This window comes from Bufo bufo, chromosome 6 (assembly GCF_905171765.1).
Source record: "Bufo bufo chromosome 6, aBufBuf1.1, whole genome shotgun sequence".
Lineage (NCBI taxonomy): Eukaryota > Metazoa > Chordata > Amphibia > Anura > Bufonidae > Bufo > Bufo bufo.
The window spans coordinates 299,889,602-299,914,346 of NC_053394.1; the positions used below are offsets into that span (position 1 = coordinate 299,889,602).

Here is a 24,745-nt window from a genome sequence, read left to right on the forward strand (position 1 = left end):
CAGTCATGATCAGAGGAGATTCCTGCGTTCATTTATTTATCGCCTATCCTGTGGACAGGTGATCAATATTTGTGGTCCAACCCCTTTAAGCATATATAGTGCTATTATGAAAACAGGTTATACTGGCAACTTGTGACAGACACTCACCATCTCCTTCTATACCGTCCTCACTCTCCTGCAGAGAAAAAGAACATCATGATTAACTGAAGTGATCATCAATAGTTTACATCTATCCTGTAAAGAATTATTAAAGCAGAAAGCCATCCTAAACAAGTCACAGTAACAATGCAGAACCACCCCTTTAATTCTGGAAGTAGCAAGAGTCACTGACCTCCACCGATGCCATCCCCCTTAAAGGGGTTCTCCGGGAATTAAGAAAATGAAAATACTTAAATATTACTTCATTATAAATATATTCCCAAATATCTTTCATTAGGTATAATTACTCATTTTGTCTAGGAAGCAATCATGAGGGGAAATAAAATGGCCGCCGTCCTATCAGTACACAAAACATGTCCTAATCACACAGGAGGACAAGTTACTTCACAACACTTCGGTAAAGAGCTGCCTCATCCTCCTCTCTGCTCGTCAGGAATCATGATCCTGAATACAGCTGATAAGAACTTTAGCTGAATCTCTGTAGGAATGTAGTTCATGAGCTAATGAGCAGCAGCACTTGTATGCAGTCTCCATTACTGCAGCCCCACATTACCACAGCCTGTCCTGTCCGTCCGCTCTGTATTTCATGTCTCCTCATGGACTCTACTCCCACACAGATTTAGCTGAAGTTCTAATCAGCTGTATATAGGATCATAATCCCTGACAAGTACAGTCGTGGCCAAAAGTTTTGAGAATGACACAAATATTAATTTTCACAAAGTTTGCTGCTAAACTGCTTTTAGATCTTTGTTTCGGTTGTTTCTGTGATGTAGTGAAATATAATTACACGCACTAAATACGTTTCAAAGGCTTTTATCGACAATTACATGACATTTATGCAAAGAGTCAGTATTTGCAGTGTTGGCCCTTCTTTTTCAGGACCTCTGCAATTCGACTGGGCATGCTCTCAATCAACTTCTGGGCCAATTCCTGACTGATAGCAACCCATTCTTTCATAATCACTTCTTGGAGTTTGTCAGAAATAGTGGGTTTTTGTTTGTCCACCCGCCTCTTGAGGATTGAGCACAAGTTCTCAATGGGATTAAGATCTGGGGAGTTTCCAGGCCATGGACCCAAATGTCAACGTTTTGGTCCCCGAGCCACTTCGTTATCACTTTTGCCTTATGGCATGGTGCTCCATCGTGCTGGAAAATGCATTGTTCTTCACCAAACTGTTGTTGGATTGTTCGAAGAAGTTGCTGTTGGAGGGTGTTTTGGTACCATTCTTTATTCATGGTGGTGTTTTTGGGCAAAATTGTGAGTGAGCCCACTCCCTTGGATGAGAAGCAACCCCACACATGAATGGTCTCAGGATGCTTTACTGTTGGCATGACACAGGACTGATGGTAGCACTCACCTTTTCTTCTCCAGACAAGCCTTTTTCCAGATGCCCCAAACAATCGGAAAGAGGCTTCATCGGAGAATATGACTTTGCCCCAGTCCTCAGTAGTCCATTCACCATACTTTCTGCATCTGTCCCTGATGTTTTTTTTGGAGAGAAGTGGCTTCTTTGCTGCCCTTCTTGACACCAGGCCATCTTCCAAAAGTCTTCGCCTCACTGTGCGTGCAGATGCGCTCACACCTGCCTGCTGCCATTCCTGAGCAAGCTCTGCACTGGTGGCACTCCGATCCCGCAGCTGAATCCTCTTTAGGAGACGATCCTGGCGCTCGCTGGACTTTCTTGGACGCCCAGAAGCCTTCTTAACAAGAATTGAACCTCTGTCCTTGAAGTTCTTGACGATCCTATAAATTGTTGATTGAGGTGCAATCTTAGTAGCCACAATATCCTTGCCTGTGAAGCCATTTTTATGCAACGCAATGATGGCTGCACGCATTTCTTTGCAGGTCACCATGGTTAACAATGGAAGAACAATGATTTCAAGCATCACCCTCCTTTTAACATGTCAAGTCTGCCATTTTAACCCAATCAGCCTGACATAATGATCTCCAGCCTTGTGCTCGTCAACATTCTCACCTGAATTAACTAGACGATTACTGAAATGATCTCAGCAGGTCCTTTAATGACAGCAATGAAATGCAGTGGAAAGTTTTTTTTGGGATTAAGTTAATTTTCATGGCAAAGAAGGACTATGCAATTCATCTGATCACTCTTCATAACATTCTGCAGAATATGCAAATTGCTATTATAAAAACTTAAGCAGCAACTTTTCCAATATTTATGTAATTCTCAAAACTTTTGGCCACGACTGTAGAGCAGAGAGGAGGATGAGGTGGCTCATTAGCTCAGTGTCCTGAAGTAAATGTCCTGCTGTGCAAATTAGGACAGGTTTTGTGTGTACTAATAAGACGGCAGCCATTTTGTTTCTGCTAACCTTTGCTTCCTAGACAAAATGAGCCCTTATAACTAATGAAATGTATTTGAGAATATATTTATAACAAAGTAATATTTCCTGATTTTCATTTTCTTAATTCCCGGAGAACCCCTTTAAGACATTTTCCAACATTCCACAGTCTACAGCGGCTCAGCAGAGATGTCAGTAAGACCGACACGTCAGCAAACACAGACGGAGAGTCACCAGAGCATCCGCACCCAAGTGTCAGGGATTTAAAAGCAGAGTACAGTAGGTTATGTACCATATTTTTCACTCTATAAGACAACCCCCCCCACACACACACACAAAGTGGGGGGGGAATGTCTGTGCGTCTTATGGGGCGAATACTGATGAGCGATTCCATTCTGGAAGTGCTCATTAGTACAGGAGGACCAGGAAGCGGTGGGCTCTGTACTCACCGCTTCCTGGTCTTCCTCGGCTGCTCGCTGTGCTGTGACTCCAGCAGGAAGAAGAGAGCTGATGTGAGGAGCTGCGGCATCTGGAGCAGGAGAGGCAAGTTGTTTTTTTTTTTTTATCTGAGCATGGGGGTCATTCACAAGGATTTGCTAATTTTCTGCCATTCTTGTCCCTAAGCCACTCCTGTGTTATATCTGGGCTCTGTTCTTAGGGTCATTGTCTTATTGGAAGGTGAATCTTTAGCCCCAGTGCTATGTGGGAGGTGGGCAGAGCCCTGTGTATCAGGTTTTCACTAAGAATATCTCTGTACTTTGCTCCATTAAGCTTTCCCTCAATCCTGGTCAGTATCCTTGTCCCAGACACAGAAATACACCCCAGACTAGAGAATCCTGTTTCTCAGAGTCCTTTAGGTGCTGCTTTTTTTTGTTGTTGCAAACTTTCATGTGTCTTTTGTTGAGGAGAGGCTTCTTTCAGGCCACTTTGCCATAAAGCCCAGATTGGCGGAGTGCTGCACTGATGATTGACCTTCTGGAAGTTTCTCCCATCTACACACAGGATCTTTGGAGATTAGCCAGAGTGACCATTGGGTTCTTGGTCTCTAGAATGAGTTTTCATTCTTCAAACTTCTTCTACTTAAGAATTATGGAGGCCACTGTGCTCTTGGGAATTTTCAGTGCAGTAGAAAGTAGTTATTTTTTCTCCCATTCCCCAGATCTGTGCCTCCACACATTCCTGTCTGTCAGCTCTATAGACAGTTCTTTCCTTCTCATGGCTTGGTTTATGATCTGATATACAATGTCAGCTGTGAGACCTTATATAGACAGTGGTGCTTCTTTCCAAATTACAACCAATCAGCTGAATTTACCACAGGTGGACCGTGGACTCCAGTCAAGGTGTAAGAACATCAAGGATGATCAAGAGAAAAGGTAGATTTTTTTAAAAACCTCATAAAACCCCTTTAGGCCATGGCTACTTGTGGACATAAGACCGCAATGTCGTGCCCAAACATCAACTGATATACAAGTTAGGCTACTTTCCCACCTGCGTTAGGTGCGGATCCGTCTGTTATCTGCACAGATGGATACGCACCTATAATGCAAACGATTGTATCCGTTCAGAACGGATCCGTTTGCTTTATGAATAACAAAGTCAAAATGGACCCGTCCTGACTTACTTTGAAAGTCAATGGGGGGGCGGATCCGTTTTCAATTGCACCATTATTGGGTCTTTGAAAACGGATCCGCCCCCATTGACTTACATTGTAAGTCAGGACGGATCCGTTTGGCTCCGCATCGCCAGGCGGACACCACAACGCTGCAAGCTGCGTTTTGGTGTCCACCTGTAGAGCGGAATGGAGGCGGAACGGAGCCAAACTGGATCCTTAGCCATTCAGAATGCATTAGGGCTGAACTGATCTGTTTTTAACCGTTTGTGAGATCCCTGAAACGGATCTCACAAATGGTATTCAAAACGCCAGTGTGAAATTAGCCTTAGGGTCCATTCACACGTCCGTAATGTATTGCGGATCCGCAATACACCCAGCCGGCACCCCCATAGAAATGCCTATTCTTGTCTTGCGGAGCTGCAGACCGGAAGATCGGGGGCGCGCTCCGGAAATGTGGATGCGGAGAGCACATAGTGTTAAAGGGGTTTCCCTCTGGATAGGTCATCAGTATATAATTGGTGGTGTTCTGACACCTGGGACACCCCCACCGATCAGCTGTTTGAGAAGGCACCGGAGCTCCTGCGAGGACCGCAGCCTTCCCCATGCTCACCAAACACAGCGCTGAACATTGTATAGTGGCTGTCCTTGGTATTGTGCTCCACCCCACTCACTTCTATGGGGCTACGTGAACGATGAAAGGCTTGGGAAAAGCAGTGGCGCTCACAGGAGTGCTGCTGCCTTCTGAAACAGCTGATCAGCGGGTGTCCCGGGTTTCGGACCCCCACCAGTCAGATACTGATCACCTATCATGAGAATAGGTCATCAGTATCAAAATATCAGAAAATTAATTTTAAGTCTACAAAGTTAAAGAGGACCTTTCAAGTTTAGATAACATAATTTTGTCTTACCGGTAAATACCTTTCCAGGAGTTCGACACGACAGCACACATGAAGGATGTCCTTTATATCTCTAAGGCCTGGTTCACACCTGAGCATTTTACAGCGCGTTCCTACGCGCTGTAAAACGCTCAGTTGAAAACCCATGTTTCCATATGGGCATGATTCTCACCTGCGCGTTTTACAGCGCGTACGAACACGCTGTAAAACGCCCTACGCCCAAAGTAGTACAGGAGCTTCCTTGGGGCGTATTGTCGCGCGTTCGCGCCCATAGACTTCAACGGGAACGCGGCAAAACCTTGTGTGCACGTAGGTTATCGTACATGGCCCAGAACTGTCCGCTTTGCTGTCGGTTCGCAGTCACAGGATGGACCCAGAACCGTCGCCTGCTCAGTCTCTCTCCTCAAACGCATGATATGCACTGCTGCAACAATTGCTGCAGTTCGTCGTCGTTTGCAGAGATCCATGGTTTGACAGACTGCAACCAACACACTCACCTCTGTACATAAACACACAGGAAAGGGTGATGGTGCTCCGCAGGAAGTCTCTTTCATTGGACACCTCATTGTAGACATGGCTATTTTTCATTGGACGCCTCTGTGGTCAATCGCAAGAACTACGCACGTTTCCTATTTCCAAAAACACGCTGTAATACGCCCCGAAAAACGTCCAACAAAAACAAGCGTAAAACACGCTTATCAAATACGCTCAAGTGTGAACCAGGCCTAAAGGGACAGGAAGCACATACAGGTTAAAAGCCCCTCCCTCCCCTCCAATGCCACTGTTCTAAATCCTCACACCGGTCAAGTAACAGACTACATGTAAGAAACAGATTCCCAAGTAAACAATATATACATATATGCTTCATGTGTGCTGTCATGTCAGACTCCTGGAAAGGTATTTACCGGTAAAGACTAAATTATATTTTCCAGGACGTCCTCCATGACAGCACACATGAAGCAATACCAGATAACTATTTTTAGGGAGGGACTACTGCCTGTAAGACTTTACGTCCAAAGGAAATGTCAGTCTTAGAAGAGAGGTCTAATCTATAATGCCTACAAAAGGTTTGAAAACTAGACCAGGTAGCTGCCCTCCAAATTTGTTCCACCAAAGCGTAAGCTCTTTCTGCCCAAGAAGCCGACATTGATCGGGTAGAATGGGCTGTGACCCTGAATGGGCAAGATCTGTTCTGGGAAGAATATGCTTGCTCAATTGTTGATTTAATCCACCTTGCAATAGCGGACTTTGAAGCTTGCTTCCCTTTGTTCTTCCCCGCAAATTGTACAAATAGGGCTGAATCCTTCCTGAAGGGGCGAGTGGCTTCTAGATAGCGTATTACCGCCCAACGAATGTCCAGAGTATGAAAAAGCTGTTCTTTCACATTCCTTGGGTCAGTACAAAAAGAGGGTAGAACAATTTCCTGGTTACTATAAAAAGGTAGAGACGACCTTTGGTATAAAAGTCGGGTCTAACTTTAAGATAATTCCCTCGTCCAGGATTCTCATATATGGTTCCTTTGAAGAAAAGGCTTAAATTTCACCCACTCTTCTTGCTGTTGTTATGGCCACAAGAAATACTGTTTTAAAAGAGAGCATTTTAATCTGACAGCTAACGGTTCAAATGGAGATTGACATAGTTCTTCTAAGACAAGCGACAAGTCCCAAGGAGGGACCAACTTTATAACTGGAGGCCGGATCCTAGGGATAGCACGAGTAAAGATTTTTATCCAACTGTGCTCTGCAAGAGGGAAGTCAAGAAACCAACTCAAGGCCGATATTTCAACTTTTATTGTGCTGGATCGAAGACCATTATCAAAACCTTCTTGTAGAAACTCTAGAATGTCCTGTATGGAAGGAGAGTGCGAATCCTTATGCAAGCACAGATTTCCAAATCTTCGCATAGATGGCTAAAGTGACTCTTTTGCGGCTCTGAAGCATAGTAGATATCACTTTTTCCGACAAGCCTCTGGATCTCAGCATCTGCTTTTCAGAATCCAGGCTGTCAGTTTCAATTTGTGCACTTGTGGATGGTATAAAGGACCTTGAGACAATAAGTCTTTTTCTGAGGAAAGAAAAAACGGTACCTCCAATGCCAAGCTTTCTAGAACTAAAAACCAGCTCTGTTTCAGCCAATGGGGAGCTACTAAGATCAGAGTAGTTTTTTCTGATCTGTTTTTTTTAAGACCAACTCAAATCAGAGGAAACGGGGGAAAGGCATAAGCCAGATCCATGTCCCAATTTTGAGACAAGGCATCCACTGCAAGTGGTCTGTCCCATGGGTTTAGTGAGAAGAAACAGGGGATTTCCCCCATGTGGCAAAAAGATCCACTTGTGGCGTCCCCTATCTTCTGCAGAGTAGATGAAAAGTTTCCTTCTTGAGACAACACTCCCCTGGTTGTATGGAGTGTCTGCTTAAAAATTCTGGGGTAACATTTTGTTCCCCTTTCAGGTGGACTGCTGATATTGACAGAACATTTTCCTCTGCCCAGCTGAAAATCCGGGCTGACAGATGCTGAAGGGGCGGGAATTTTGATCCCCCTTGATGCTTCAGAAAGGACACCGTTACAATGTTGTCCGAGAAAACTCGAACATGATGACGCTTTAGCAGATCCTCTGATTTTAGAAAGGTCTCCAAGACTGCTTTCAACTCCCAGAAGTTTGATAATTTCTGGGAGAGAGAGTGTTCCCAGTGGCCCTGGAAGTAAGAGTCTTGTATCTGGGCGCCCCAGCCTGACTTGCTGGCATCTGTTGTCATTATAATCTGAGGTTCTGAAGTCCAAGGAATTCCCAACAAAAGATTCTCTGGATCTTAGCACCATGAAAGGCTCTGGATTACAGAGTCCGGGACGCGGAGCTTTTAATTTAAAGCCTTCAGATCCCGGTTCCAGTAAGTCAGGATTGTCTTCTGCAGGGGTCTTGAGTAGAACTGACTCCAGGGGACCATGGGCATGCATGAGGTCATTAATCCCAGGATTTTCATGGCCGATCTTATGGACGAGACATTCTTCTTCTGGAATAAGGAGATTTCCTGGTACATTTTTACTTGTTTTTCTATTGGAAAGCATGAACGTTGTTTCTCTGAATCCAAAAGTATACCTAAGAAAATCTTCCTCGTTTCTGGAATTAGGTTTGATTTCTCTAGGTTGATGATCCACCCTAAGCGAGAAAGGCTGGACAGGGTGTATTCCAGCTGTTCTCTTAGCATTGTGGCCGATGGAGCTGTCAATAGGAAATCGTCCAGATAAGGTATTATTCTTATACTTTCTTTCCTTCTCAAGCAGGACATGACCTCTGCCACTATTTTTGAAAAAAATCTTTGGAGCCGAGGATAGGGCGAAGGGAAGGCACTGGAACTGGAAATGTAGAATGGATTAGTTTTTTTGAACTGCAAATCAGATATTTCTGATGGTCTGGGAAAATTGGCACATGATAATAGGCATCTTTTAAATCCACCGTGCGTGTTGATGCACCTAGATCGATCAAACGAGTCGTGGTTTTTATTGATTCCATTTTGATTCTCCAATATTTTACTCACTGATTCAGTATCTTGAGGTTCAGAATGGTCTAATATGTTCTGTTCTGCTTTTTTTTTTATAAGAAGAACCTTTGAGTAGTGACCCGGTGTACCCGGCAAGGAAAGGTATTTAAACAAAAAATAAAAACAACCACCACACATGAAAGGTCCTCTTTAATTAACGTAAAAAGTTTTATTTATCATGTAGATAAAATGTGGCATAAGATGTGTTACTGCCATTAACTGGTGACAGAGAGAAATGCATTGTGGGAGCTCAGGTGACAGTTACACATGTAGAACTCTGGTCATATCCGGCAACGTCAATCCCAACTGGTAGAATTCATGACAACAGGAAAGAACTGCAGCTGCTGCCATAAACAGGTGGGCAGTGCAGGGGGCACCAATCCTGCCATGTTTTTTTGATGTTCTTCATTGTGGTTATGGGGGTATTAACAATACTACTGGTGTGCCATACTGGCCTTCTGCAAGCCCTTGCTCTGTGGACCTTCATCTAGTTCCCAGCTGTGTCCATAGTGATACTAACCGCCTGCGATCACAGCCACAAGGCCCCCCCCCCTTTTATACGGGGTTGTGTCACTGAAAGGATTAAAGGGGGTTTCCAAGACATTGAAATTGACAGCCTGCGGGACCAGTAATATAGTTATGCTGACGCCTGGCACCACCTACCCACCCCCGCCAGGAGTGGGACCCCCACTGATCCGACACCGGTGGCAACAAGGATGTTACCAGTCGCTGACAACCAGCAAACATCTCGAGAATGAAACAACGCATTTTAAAAAGTCGCAAACATATGACCATCTGCACCATGTTCAGAAAGGGGTAATCCTAAAACATAACATTTATTGATAATACAAATAAAATATATTGTGTCCAAAAATAGTGTGCAAAAACAAAAACATTGGGATAGAGGGTAATGGACCCCCGATTAATGCAACCATAAATATCCCAAATGAAATAATACAATAAATAAAGTGCACGGCGGCATTAGTAACCAGCAAGTCCTACCGGTACCAAGAGACGGTCACCAGATCCTTCGCCAAAAGCTAGAGCCGTATCGTACCCATCTAAGGATGATGTCCATTCAACATGAAGATGGCAATGATACTCAGCTATGTAGGGTCCCTGTTCAGGCCCTATGGCTAACTAACCATTCAGCCCTGATACTAGGTGAAAAGTAGCAGCCTGACCACAGGGCACTCGTCCTACCAAGGACGACCCCATCCGGAACCTGTCCCTCGGTCAAAAAATCTATATGTCCCTATATATACACATGAAACACTCCCTACACGCATGTTTCACTGCCAGGACAAAAATCAGTTCATCAGGGGAGATGGAAAAAGTACTAGGGATCAATACTTAAATCATCAATCCCATACAGCAAGTTGACAATTATAAGTCTGCTTGTCAAGAGGGGTGCCAAGATGGTGGGACCCTCCAGGGGCAACCTCAAAGTTGGGAGGTAGATGTGGTGCAGGATAAAGATGGATATGCCTGCACATGGGACGCCAACTAAACTGGCGCTCCCACCCTGTTTAAATGGTTACCTGGTTCCGACTGCCGCCACCTGTGAGGCCAGTAGCCAATGAGCGCGCGCGCCCGCCAGCGCGGCACATGCGCTCATCACAAATCCAGAAAGAGGTATGAAGCGCAGGGAAGTGCCGGAACAGACTAAGCACTCGCACTGGGTCCCGACGTGTAGGAGAACATCTCCTGGACATAGAAAAGCGACGAGATACAGTGGTTGCTCGCCATGTATGTGAACTCCATCAGGGAGACCCTAGGGTCATTAAAGTCATGGGCATTGAAGCCGTTAGCCCCCCTAAACGCGGGGGAGACTGGGACAAGATTCTATTACAGCACGAGGCCCGTTGGATCTTTCTCCTACGGATGGTCACACCGACAGGGCTTAATGAACAATTGAACTATAGTTGTTTTTTGTGAACTAGCACTTGCCCCTGGTTACTATTACTGTAATAGTGCGGTGGGTCCCTCCTTTCCTGGAGTAGCTATTAGCAGTCTCTCAATGCCCTTGACTCTAACTTCTTACATATTGTTTAGGGGTTGCATCTTTCCCCCATATTAATGAGGGTCCTTCTCTCATTAATGATTGTTCACCTCTTATTTGTCGTCATCCATGGCTTTTTTACCTTAATTACTTTGCCACTAAACATTCACCTCTTGTAGGAAGACCACTATAATATTTAGTAGTTAATGCCAATGGCCAACGTTTTTGTTGTTGGGCCAGCATCCAGGCGTCTCTTTTGTCCTCATTATGATAAATGGCCTTCAATACCATGTTTAATATTTGGTCCGAAGTGCTCTGGTGGTGATTTGATGTCCGATCATCTCACCACCTTTGAGTATATAGGAGCAATGGGTATCGCTGATTGCCTCTAATGCCCTGGTCGTTCTGGCCGGCTAACGCGATCTCGCGGGACCCAGTGCAATATTGCGCATGCGCGGGAGTGCTTAGTCTGTTCCGGCACTTCCCTGAGCTTCATACCTCGTTCTGGATTTGAGATGAGTGCATGCACCGCGCTGGCGGGCGCGCTCATTGGCTACTGGAATCACAGGTGGCGGCAGTCGGAACCAGGTAACCTGATGAACTGATTTTTGTCCTGGCAGTGAAACATGCGTGTAGGGAGTGTTTTATGTATATATAGGGACATATAGATTTTTAGACGAAGGGACAGGTTCCGGACGGGGTCGTCCTTATTAGGATGAGTGCCCTGTGGTCAGGCTGCTACTTTTCACCTAGTATCAGGGCTGAATGGTTAGTTAGCCATAGGGCCTGAACAGGGACCCTACATAGATGAGTATCATTGCCATCTTCATGTTGAATGGACATCATCCTTAGATGGGTACGATACGGCTCTAGCTTTTGGCGAAGGATCTGGTGACCGTCCCTTGGTACCGGTAGGACTTGCTGGTTACTAGTGCCGCCGTGCACTTTATTTATTGTATTATTTCATTTGGGATATTTATGGTTGCATTAATCGGGGGTCCATTACCCTCTATCCCAATGTTTGTTTTTGCACACAATATATTTTATTTGTATTATCAATAAATGTTATGTTTTAGGATTACCCCTTTCTGAATAATAATTTGACCTTAGGTAATCTAGAGCGCAGGCACGCATCAGTTCTGGCCTCTCATTTAGGAATTATATGGAGATATGTTCAGCAAAAAAATTATATTTTACATGTGATTTTTCTTTTGGACATACATTTTTTTTGCAATATGTTCACAAGACGTTACATCATCACTGGACTTCATGTCATCGCCATATAGATGACAAAGTGATCTCCTCAGCCATACACAAGAGTCTGACATCGATGCAGATATGACAGGGTCAAACCCCAAATCATTTACTTCTCTAATGACAGAACCCTAGGGCTAGATTTTAGAGATGCACCCCGTTAGCAGAGGAGTTTTCAGAGAAAATTAGATTCCCTGCCAAACCGAATCTCCTCGTGCTTCGTGGCAGCGAATCGATTTTCCCTGAATAGCGGTAAAAAAATAATAATAGTAATATATATATATATATATATACACACACACACATACATATATACACACACATACATATATATACACACACACACACACACACTCACCTAAAGAATTATTAGGAACACCATACTAATACGGTGTTGGACCCCCTTTTGCCTTAAGAACTGCCTTAATTCTACGTGGCATTGATTCAACAAGGTGCTGATAGCATTCTTTAGAAATGTTGGCCCATATTGATAGGATAGCATCTTGCAGTTGATGGAGATTTGAGGGATGCACATCCAGGGCACGAAGCTCCCTTTCCACCACATCCCAAAGATGCTCTATTGGGTTGAGATCTGGTGACTGTGGGGGCCATTTTAGTACAGTGAACTCATTGTCATGTTCAAGAAACCAATTTGAAATGATTCGAGCTTTGTGACATGGTGCATTATCCTGCTGGAAGTAGCCATCAGAGGATGGATACATGTTCTCATTCTGTTTACGCCAAATTCGGACTCTAACATTTGAATGTCTCAACAGAAATCGAAACTCATCAGACCAGGCAACATTTTTCCAGTCTTCAACAGTCCAATTTTGGTGAGCTTGTGCAAGTTGTAGCCTCTTTTTCCTATTTGTAGTGGAGATGAGTGGTACCCGGTGGGGTCTTCTGCTGTTGTAGCCCATCCGCCTCAAGGTTGTGCGTGTTGTGGATTCAGAAATGATTTGCTGCATACCTCGGTTGTAACGAGTGGTTATTTCAGTCAACGTTGCTCTTCTATCAGCTTGAATCAGTCGGCCCATTCTCCTCTGACCTCTAGCATCCACAAGGCATTTTTGCCCACAGGACTGCCGCATACTGGATGTTTTTCCCTTTTCACACCATTCTTTGTAAACCCTAGAAATGGTTGTGCGTGAAAATCCCAGTAACTGAGCAGATTGTGAAATACTCAGATATACCTAAATCATCCTTTTGAGCGCGAACAGCCGGCCGCCGCCACCTTGATTGAAGATCTTGCATGAAATCCCATGCATGGTGACGTATGACCCCACCAAGCCGGCCGACGTGATGATGTCATCACGGGCTGTGCGGAATTTCGTGCTGGATCTTCAATCAATATGGCAGCAGTGGGCTCTTCGTGATCCAATGCGGTAAGTATGATTTTTTTAGTTTTTATTCTGTAACATTGCTGTCAGATGCCACGATCTGAGGGGTACAATGACGAGGGTTGGCGCAATTGCCGCTCCTTGTCATTACACCCACTACTTCCAAAGAATTTTTTTTGTAAAATTCGACGAAACAGCTGAATCGAATTTTTCAAAACTTCACTCATCACTAATGAGACACCATGTAGCCCAAACCTTGGTCATTCTTCTAGGTGGAAAAGGGGGTCAGTTCAAGCTCCCCCTCTAACATCACTCGATTTCCTGCGGGGGCACATAAAATGTGAGCTTGGAACGAGCAGCTAGAAATCATAGGCAGTGATAGTCAGTTCGCAGTGTTCGCCAGCGAACACATGCGGGCTGCCATCTTTAGTAAGGTAGACTCACCCGTCCGGCGATTCACAGGTAAGCCCTTACCTGTGTCGGGAGCCGGTCTGAAGTCAAATGCAGTCACCGGTAGCAGGCAGTTCCGAGAACAGCCGCCGGGGGCCTTCATCGAGCTGTTCTCGGAACTGCCTGCTCCCGGCGACCGCGTTTGATTTTATACCGGCTCGCGGCACAGGTAAGGGCTTACCTGTGCATCGCCGGACGGGTGAGTCTACCTTACTAAAGAAGGCAGCCTGCATGTGTTCGCTGGTGAACACTGCGAACTGACCATCACTAATCATAGGGCACCCTGTGAAGGCGTAGACGCGTTTCGGGAGGCACTGTGCAGGAACATCAGCGTTGGACGCCAGGACGGTTCACAGCAGCACCCAGCTCTGTACAGCCAAGGCATGCCCAACCAGGCTAATGTGGGATTACCATCACCAGTGCCCACCATTTACCACAGCAATATTCCTATAGGAAAACTGCAGAGTGTGCACGGTGCAGAACTGTGAGGTGAATGCGGGGGTGCATGTAGTGAGGGAGGAATGCCTGTCTGCATGCACCGCACTGAGCCGGCCTCCTATACTCACACACTCAGACTCCTTCCCATCTCTGGCCACCGCCACCGCCGCCGCCGCCTCCACTCTCCGGTTACCCAGTTCCCGGCCTTCGGTTCTAGCAGGCTGTACTGCCCGCTCCACCCCAGTACTGTCACTCCCGGACTCCTCTTCCCCCTCCTCTTCACTATCCTGGGACGCACGTCTCCTCCGCCGCCTCCTGTCCGCCATGTCGGTAAGGAGAGATTCCGCGGGGTAGCTGAAGGAAAACTACATTTCCCGGTGTGCAACGCGCTACACCGAACGTTCTATAGACACCAGGCGCAGCAATACTACACTTCCCGGCGTCCAGTGCGCCAAGCGATGACAGGAAATCTCGCTGTATCGCGCGATAGCTGAGCGGTGCTCCCATTGTGCGCTGCTGGTAGTGCTGACGTCATTCTTGGGCGCTAGGTGAGGTGCGGGGGCTGAGGGCTTCCATCTTATTTTAGTCTTTAGTTTCTGTTGCTATAGTAATGTCCAAGAGTGTAATGAGGGACGCCATTTTGTAGGTTGTACTTTATCCAGCGGTTCTTTATGTCACAGAGGATGTTAGGCTCCTTTACCTATTAGTATATAACAGTAGCAGGGCTGGTGCTTGGGGTCTTATTGAACACAGGAGATAGGGGCTTAGTTGCCCATAGCAACCAGTCAGGTCGCCACTTTCATTTTCCAGTAGTTCTGGTGTCACGGTGGATCCAACTCTGGAGCAATGTAGTAGCCGTCCATGTAATGTCAGAGCGAGAAGCGGTTCTTGTAGGGTTGCCACCTTTTCTTCAAGCCAAACCCGAACAGAAGGGAGGGAGGGCCCCTTCCATGCCCCACCTCCAGCCACGGCCATGTCCCGCCTCCACCCCTGGTCGCTGTCGCACCAAGATCGTTACGCCCCTGATCCCGTCACTACAGAAATACAGCGCCCCATACCTCTTACATCCAGTGACATCTCCTTTGATGTAGATGTTCTCTTTCCTCATCTTCTCCCTTCAGACCAGACCACCATTTTGTCGCCATTTTTCGTCTCTGCAGTTTGACAACAACAAAAAAATAAATCTTAGTTTACTACTTTTCCATCATCCTCCCATCTTCTGGACAAATCATCCTACTACCCCCAATACTGTGCCTAGGGTGACCACGTGTCCCGGTTTGCCCGGGATCGTCCCGTAATTTACGTTTTTGTCCCGTGTCCCGGGAGCCTTCAAACCGGGACAATAGAGAGTCCCGGAATCAACTGCCTGCCAGTCTGCAACATTCACTGCCGCTGCTGCCGCAGTGCTGTTGTAATTAATTCATCCTAAATCACTGGTTGCTACGGCTGCCCCGCTTGGCGTGTAGCAACCAGTGACGTCACCATGTCCCGCTCTCTCTGCGGCTCCGACTCCACACCCTGCACACTGCACGCAGCTGCCCCAGCAAGTGAGAAGAAGAAAACCCTGCGCCGCCCCCGCCGCCTCCTCCTTCACTCCCCAGAGACGTCACGTGGTGTCCCCAAAGCCAATAGGCGGCCGCCGTCGCTCAGGTACAAGATTCAAACTGTGCCCGTCTCCTGGAGACACAGCAACACCGGGGAGAGGCGACCGGGCCGGGGACATGGAGCACCGCATCATAGGCCCGGGCCCCTACAGAGCTACCAAGCTGGTGAGAGCTACCTACCTCTGCGCTGCACTGATGCAACATAGGTAGTCAGGGCGCTGCATGGGAATTTCTATAGTCTGCGGTGGTATGACGTCAGAGGTGCTTTATATACAGGGGGATTTCTATAGTCTGCGGTGGTATGACGTCAGAGGTCCTGTATATACATGGTTGCAAATCTACTAAGCTATGCTCAGTCCTAGATATGGGGAATACTATGCAAAACTTTAGACTTGAGCAGTGGCTGATCTGATCCGTTCTGTAGATTGCAGTCAGTGTGTGCATTATGTGCCAGGGTTGTGCAGTTTTTATTTCTGATGTCACGTGACTTGTACTGCCAGGTAGTCACCCACACCGTGGGGTGCACGCGTTACAAGCCTATAGAGCGCCGCTACCTGGCACATCACGGGTCACATCTCTGATCGCTTACTAAAGTGTTGGTCAGCTCCTTGGTGCAGTCGCACACCTGCCCTTTGAGGGTACTTTCACACTAGCGTTATTCTTTTCCGGCACTGAGTTCCGTCCTAGGGGCTCTATACCGGAAAAGAACTGATCAGTTTTATCCCCATGCATTCTGAATGGAGAGAAATCCATTTAGGATGTCTTCAGTTACTGAACGGCGTTTTGGACGGAGGAAATGCTCTGGTATTATCTCCGTCCAAAATTTCGGATCAGATGCCGGATACGGCATTCATTTATATTGAAATGTATTAGTGCCGGATCTGGCATTAAAAATACTGCAATGCCGGTGTGCGCATGCGCAGACCTTTAAAAATGTGAAAAAAAAAATATAGAAACGGATCAGTTTATCCGTATGACAGACGGATCCGTTCTTGCAATGTAATTGTGAGATGGATCCTCATCCGGATCCTTCTACAAATGCTGTCCGTTTGCATGCAGATTGCCGGATCCGGCAGGAAGTTCCGACGACAGAACTGCTTGCCGGATCCCTCTGCCGCAAGTGTGAAAGTAGCCTAAGCTTTTGTGCCACTTCAGCCCCCAGCCTGGATGGGAGAAGGCCGCTGAAAGTACCTGTATGACAGGAAATAATCTACGACTCTGTTCACTATGACGCTTTTTTCTCTGTTCTGATGCATGGTTTTTCACCAATGTTACAGATTTCACACAATGCATTGCAAAAGAGCGAAACCTGAGCACCTGTGGCAATTTTGCAACATAGGGGGAGATTTATTAAAACTGGTGCAAAGTAGAACTGGCTTAGTTGCCCCTAGCAACCAATCAGATGCCACCTTTCATTTTTCAGAGCTCCTTTGGAAAATGAAAGGTGGAATCTGATTGGTTGCTATGGGCAACTAAGCCGGTGCCCTGAATTCTGTGCAGATCTCTCCTCTGCTCGTGAATGGTGTTTCCTATTCCCCGTGCGCTATGCAGTACGGGGAGGAGCAGAGCATTTTATTTTCATTTCCGTTCTGGTATGGGGGACAGAAAATAAATAAATTTGAAAGTGCCAAATCCAGCATGTGCTGGGCACCAAGACGCCCAACTGGACCTTTGAACCAAAAAGGCGATTGTCTGCTTTCCATAAGGCCTGTTTCACACTTGCGTTTTGGTTTCCGGTTTTGAGTTCAGGCAGAGGATCTCAAAGCCGGACCAAAACGGTTCAGTTTGATGTTAATACATTCGGACGTGTCCATTCCGTTGCGATGCGTTTATGTTACACTGAAATGGAACAAACGGGACCCAGGACTATACTCATTGTAAGTCAATGGGTGACAGATCATCTTCTTCCGTTTTTTTTTTTCAGATCCAAAAAAAAAAAAGATCTGGCATCATTGGCTTACATTGATTTTGCTGCTGGATCCGGTTTGTTCCGATTCGCAGACCGGACCCAAAACCGCAGCGGGTTTTGTGTCCAGTCAAAAAAAACTTAACAAAATGGAACGGAAGGCATACTGGTCAGTTTTGTCCTCATTCTTTGTCAATGGGGACAATACAGAACCGTTTTGGCCCAGTTTTGAGATCCTCTGCCGGATCTGATGACCGGAATGCCAGAACGCAAGTGTGAAACAGGCCTAAGCGGCAGAAAATCTGCAAGAAATCTGCACTGAAATTGCACATAGGGCCTCTTGCACACGAACGTTGTGCATCTGTTCCATGCATTGTCCCCCCCCGGGATGGATCAAGACCTATTCAACTTGAATGGGACTGTGATCCATCCACACCGCAAAAAATAGAACAAGTTCTATTTTTTTTTGCGGTGCAGAGGCACCGACAGAAACGCCACTGAAACACTCCGTAATGCTTCTGTGGGGTTCCGATCTGTGCTTTCGTTCCGCATCTCCGCGATTGCGGACCCGTTCAAGTGAATGGGTCTGCATTAGGGTGACCACGTGTCCCACCGGCTGCCAGACGCCAGTGCCTCCTCGAGTCCTGACTGGAAGAACACCGGCGCAAGACTGCCCTGCCCTGCTCCACCACCACCAGTGACCAGACGAGGAGACAGTCACTCCATCTCCATTATATGACTCCAAAAGGTGAGCAAATAGGGGCAATTGACACTGGGTGGCAGCATCTGATGGGGCACAGTAGCGACAATCTATGGGCACACTGGCATTTGATGGCGCACAGTAGCGACAATTTATGGGCACACTGGCATTTGATGGGGCACAATAGCGACAATTCATGGGCACACTGGCAGCATCTGATGGGGGCACAGTAGCGACAATTCATGGGCACACTGGCATTTGATGGACTGTGCCCCATCAAATGCCAGTGTGCCCATGAATTGTCGCTACTGTGCCCCCCATCAGATGCTGCCAGTGTGCTAATGAATTGTCGCTACTGTGCCCCCATCAGATGCTGCCAGTGTTCCCATGAATTGTCGCTACTGTGCCCCATCAAATGCCAGTGTGCCCATGAATTGTTGCTACTGTGCCTAGCAACAATTTATGGGCACACTGGCATTTGATGGGGCACAGTAGCGACAATTCATGGGCACACTGGCAGCATCTGATGGGGGCACAGTAGCGACAATTCATTAGCACACTGGCAGCATTTGATGGGGCACAGTAGTGACAATTAATTGACACACTAGCAGCATCTGATCTGATGGGCACAGTAGCGGCAATTGATAGGCACACTGGCAGCATCTGATGAGGCACAGTTTGCGACAATTCATGGGCACACTGGCAGCATCTGATGGGGCACAGTAGCATCAATTGATCGGCACACTGGCAGCATCTGATGGGGCACAGTAGCATCAATTGATCGGCACACTGGCAGCATCTGATGGGGCACAGTAGCATCAACTGATTGGCACACTGGCAGCATCTGATGGGGCACAGTAGCATCAACTGATCACTAAAAAGTATCAAAAATCATATTTTTTGGGGCGTGGACATGGGTGCGGGGGGGCCGGGGCGGGTGTCCCTGAATGGCAGTTTGGAAATGTGGTCACCCTAACTGTGCCGCTGTGCTCCCCAATACTATACTGCAGAAACAGATAAACCCCCTGATAATACTAGTACCACACAGAGCCCCCCATATAAAATACCCCTTCTTTGTGGCATCAGTAGAAGCCCCCAAATAATGTGCCAGTAAGAAGTGCCCCCCATAGATGCCCCCCATGTGTCAGTAAGAAGTGCCTCTTTTCTCCCCCCCAATATGTGCCAGTATAAGGTGCCTCTTCTTCCCCCCCTTCCCTTATATGTGCCAGTATCAAGTGCCTCATTTCTCCCCCCCAATATGTGCCAGTATAAGGTGCCTCTTTCCCCCCCTTCCCCCCCATATGTGGCAGTTTCAAGTGCCTCATTCCCCCCCCCCCCCCACAATATGTGCCAGTATAAAGTGCCTCTTCTCCCCCCCCCTTCCCTTATATGTGCCAGTATCAAGTGCCTCATTTCTCCCCCCCCCAATATGTGCCAGTATAAGGTGCCTCTTTCCCCCCATATGTGGCAGTTTCAAGTGCCTCATTCTCTCCCCCCCAATATGTGCCAGTATAAAGTGCCTCTTCTCCCCCCCCCCCTTCCCTTATATGTGCCAGTATCAAGTGCCTCATTTCTCCCCCCCCCCCCCAATATGTGCCAGTATAAGGTGCCTCTTTCCACCCCTTCCCCCATATGTGCTAATTTCAGGTGCCTCTCTTCTCTAAAAAAAAAAAAAACTTTTACTTACCTCCAACGATGCGATGCGATGCAGGCCTCTTCCCGGCCTGTGTACTGTGCTATACGGCTCAGGCGGCGTGATGACGTCATCGCGCCGCCTGCACCGGCCTCTGATAGGCTGCAGGCACAAGGCCCGCAGCCTATCAGAGGAACAGGGGAGGGAGACGCCTCTCCCTCCCCTGCCGCAGCACAGCCGTCTGTATCGCTGTCCTGAGGACGGCGATACAGATGACTATGGAGATGAGCACTTCCACAATGGAAGCGCTCATCTCCCTGTGCCCAGCCGCCGCCGCCATCATCATTCACAGCTGATCCTGTGCCCGGGTCTGAGAAAGGCTTGTACCCGGGCACAGGATTGCAAACCCGGACTGTCCGGGTCATTCACGTACGGGTGGCAACCCTAGGTTCTTGTCAGCAGGACCCCTGTCCATGGCGTTCATAGGCCATATGGGAAGGACTTACTGACATCAGGAATCCTGAAGCTGCACGTGCGCCTCACCAAACACACCATGATAGGGATAGTTCATATTATATTACTAATCATTATTACCACCGCACATGGGATGTAGGTATTACCCTGCCGCCTCAAGCCATAGAACCTACAGAGAATTTTTTTTTTTTTTTTGGGGTGGGGGGGGCGGTCTCTTAATGGCTGCCAGCCAGGTACCTAAAGATGCCCCAGGTGCCCTTCTAACTTTTCATACTAGGGCACGGCAGCAGTATTTTGTGCTGCACTGTGGTGTTTGGTTGTTTTTGGCCGGTATTTTGTTATGCACAGCAATATTGCTGGCCCCGCCTTCTGTCAGTTTGGATCCACCCACAACATGGGTCCGCCCCTGAGAAGGTCTGTACGGATTTAGCCACTACCATTGACAAACTCTTTAAAGGGAACCTGTCACCTCCCAAAACCATCCCAAGCCGCCAGCAGTACCTGCGTGTAGCCAGCAGAGTGTTTCTGATGATGCCTTTCTTCCTGAAGGCCAAGGCCGATGCAGCAAAAGTACTGAAAACGTTGTTTTATCCCCTGCCCGGCGCGCTTCTCCACACATGCTTGAAGTCAAGGAGGCAGCGGCCCCTTCGCTGTGACTGACAGCCGGCTGTTCGGCAAAGGCAGCCGAACTCTCGTGCATAAGCGCTGTCAGTCACAGCGAAGGGGCAGGGAAGGGGGCCTGGTTACTGTGACTAAAATCAAGGAGGCCGCTGCCTCCTTGACTTCAAGCATGTGTGGAGAAGCGCGCCGGTCAGGGGATAAAACAACGTTTTCAGTACTTTTGCTGCATCGGCCTTCAGGAATAAAGGCATCATCAGAAACACGCTGCTGGCGGCTTGTGAGGGTTTTGGGAGGTGACAGGTTCCCTTTAAACTTGCTGGTATAAATCTCAGTCAAGTGTTCTGTCAGGTTACATATATAGCTGTGAGTGAAGAAGCATCCTTGTGTAGTCCGTAGTGTAGTACTGTGCTCGACTGGTGCTTCATTCAAACAAGGAGACCCCCGACCCCTATGCTCGTGATTGGCGCAGGCCCACCAGTGATCAGACACTTATCCTCTGATCTATCCAGTGATAGTTTGCCATTCTGAGAATACTACTTTAAAGGGGTTCTCCAGGCTATTAATATTGATGACCTATCCTCAGGATAAGTCACCAGTATCAGATAGGCGGGGGTCTGACACCCGGCACCCTCGCAGATTAGCTGTATTAAGGGAAGCAGCAGGAAGGGAGACAGCATATGTGCACTGTATAAAGCTGATCAGTGGGGGTGCCTGGTGTCAGACCCCCGCCCATCTGATATTAGGTAATCAGTATTAAAAGCCTGGACAACCCCTTTAAATGGGTTGTCTGGGTTCAGAGCTGAACCCAGACATACCCAGAATTTCACCCAGGCAGCCCCCTGAGCATCGGAGCAGGTCACTCACATTTTGTGGAGTCCCAGTGACGAACCAGGCTCTCCTTCGGGCTGCCAGGCGGAGGCACCGGCACTGATCGGCGGACTTTAGCGCTGCCCTAGCCTGTAAAGTGACGTCAGCAAACACACTGCCGGGCAGAAGCCTCTGCCCGGCAGTGTGTTATAGTAAATAAAAGAGCCGGATCGTGCATGGCAAGGGAGAGCATCGGAGCATGCTCTATATTGTGCGATTTACACGCAACGCAGGCCCCATAGAAGTGAATAGGGCTGCATGAAAATCACAAGCATCCGCAAACAAGTGCGGATGCGGTGCGATTTTCACGCACGGTTGCTAGGAGACGATCCGGATGGAGACCCGATCATTTTATTATTTTCGCTTATAACATGGTTATAAGGGAAAATAATAGCATTCTGAATACAGAATGCATAGTATAATAGTGCTGGAGGGGTAAAAAAATTTTTTTAACTCACCTTAATCCACTTGCTCGCGCAGCCCGGCTTCTCTTCTGTCTCCTTCTTTGCTGATTGCAGGAAAAGGACCTGTGGTGACGTCACTCCGGTCATCACAGGATCCATCACCATGGTAAAAGATCATGTGATGGACCATGTGATGACCGGAGTGACGTCACCACAGGTCCTTTTCCTGCACACAGCAAAGAAGGAGACAGAAGAGAAGCCGGGCTGCGCGAGCAAGTGGATTAAGGTGAGTTAAATTATTTTTATTTATTTTTTTAACCCCTCCAGCGCTATTGTACTATGCATTCTGTATTCAGAATGCTATTATTTTCTCTTATAACCATGTTATAAGGGAAAATCATACAATCTACACAACCCCGATCCCAAACCCGAACTTCTGTGAAGAAGTTTGGGTACCAAACATGCCGATTTTTCTCACGCGCGTGCAAAACGCATTACAATGTTTTGCACTTGCGCGGAAAAATCGCACATTTTCCCGCAACGCACCCGCCTCTTATCCGGGCCAAAAATATGACGCCCGTGTAAAAAGGGGCCTAAGAGGTACAACGGGTTGATGGGAAAAGAGCAGTCTTTTATTCGTTGCTTTTTACCAACCAAACGTTATCTATACTTCAGCTTGCTTTAACTTGTTTCAACATGCTTGACCATGCTTCAACCTTCTCACATTTCTATATAATCCTACACGTTATACACGTTAGCTCTCACAAACTCCCATAGTCGCTAGACTTTCAGGAAACTGTCATGGCTTCTGTTTATCCAGCTAGTCATTTCCTCAAACAGATATATTTGATCCACTTTGGCTTTCCATTCTTGAATTGTGGGAGGCTGTGGATCTAGCCAACGCAGTGGTATGAGCGTCTTGAAAGGGGCTGTGCCAATATAGGCATTTGCCCCTCATGGTGGCAATTGAGACTTTTATATAGTAGGTTGTCTTGGTGGATTTGTCTCTCTCCCCCTTTTCCCCCTTCTTTCCCTCCTTTTCCCGCCATTATTCTCCTCAAAGGTCAGCCGGCAAACTGAAAGTGTTTGGCAAGGAATGGTTGCTGTCCGGTTGCTGGGCAAAGGGCTAAATTTAGCCGAAGTTATGGATTGGTCAAGTGCAAGTTTCAGCGGGAAGAGAAGGTGAATTTATTGAGGACACTCACCTTTCAGAGCTCTGTCAGCGGCTGGGAAAAGAAGAAGAAAGATCGTGTCATTCTGCAGGACAAGCGGCGGTACCGGCGGCGGCTTCAGCGGTGGATAAAGTGACAATAAGAAGTGGAGGAAGAGGAGAAGCTGAAGAAGAAGCCGGGAAGAAGAATTCATCGCCGTGAAGAAAAAAGCAGAGCGGCACCTGTGGAAGAAGCAAGCCCAGCAGTGAACGAAGGTTCTGGGAGTCATGGAAGCGCTTCTCAGCCAGCTCCTTGAAAGAGCTAAAACCTGTGGGGGCGAGGAGTGGCTGCAGAGATGTCTGGCTGGTTTGGTACCTGCTCTCCCTGACCCCGGTCCTTCGCAAGAGACTGCAGTGGATGTCGGCGGAGAGAGTCAAGCTGAGGAGCGGCACCGGATTCAGCGGAGGTCGGAAATGAACAGCGCATGCGCAGCCAGCTTGAACCAGGAAGTGGAGCGGCGGCCGGAGATACGTCATCAGGCGGCAACGTCCCGGCCGGCAAGAAGACAGAAGATACCCAGGAATCAGTATTCGCCGGCAAGAAGGCAAAGTGGAAGCGGGTGCCAGCGGGCCCCCCCCAGGCAGGCGGTCTCGCTGCCTGAGGGTGCGGAGATAGGCTGCCTGCTGAAGATCCAGCAGGGCAAGAGATGGGTGAGAGCTCTAGTAGGCAGGCAGTGCTGCCTACTAGTAACTTGTTTAATACTAACGAAGGTGTTTCTTTTTTGTAGGGTTTAGCCAAGGTCTTTACTGACTTGGCTAGTGGTGCTACCGAAAGTGTTGGTTTGGCTGCTCCATCGCCGGCGGTGGTGTGGACTGACCGGTCTCCAGCTGCGACAGTTGTTGCGCCTGCTCGGGGCGGGCCGGTCTTAGCCAGTGCGGATGGGGTGGCTGAAACCTGCTTTAAAGAAGTGTTAGCTTGTGAGATGTCATCGTTAGGGTTTCATCTGTCCAATTCTGTTAAGGAAAAAATTTGGCGTTTGGAGTAGAGTTGTTGCGATACCAAATTTTTGATTCGGTTTCGATACCATGAAAAAGTATTGCGATACTCGATACCATTCGATACCACGCGAAAAAAATAAACAAAAAAAGCCACGTGCATTCCTCATTTTTAAAAATGGCGAATCGCGCAGTTTTTATTTTATTTTTTCTGTTCCGGCATTCACCACCTAGATTTTTTTTTTATATTTTAATAGTTTGGACTTTTCTGACGTGGCGATGTAATATGTTTATTTATATATTTTATATGTGAAATTGGGAAAAGGGGGGTGATTTATACTTCATATTTTAGGCTACTTTCACACTAGCGTTTTTCTTTTCCGGCGCTGAGTTCCG

General features: G+C 47.4%; 1 protein-coding gene across 1 annotated transcript in view; it reads right to left on the reverse strand.

Annotated features, from left to right (window-relative positions):
- CASC3 (CASC3 exon junction complex subunit) overlaps nt 1–14,452 on the reverse strand; it is a 41,217-nt gene extending 26,765 nt beyond the window's left edge. The window contains exons 1-2 of the mRNA XM_040434582.1: nt 14,123–14,452; nt 148–175 (exon numbers count right to left, since the gene is read on the reverse strand). Of these exons, the coding sequence (XP_040290516.1) occupies nt 148–175; nt 14,123–14,320 (226 nt within the window). The 5' untranslated portion in view covers nt 14,321–14,452. The remainder of the gene's footprint in view (nt 1–147; nt 176–14,122) is intronic.
- Between the last annotated feature and the right edge of the window lie 10,293 nt (nt 14,453–24,745).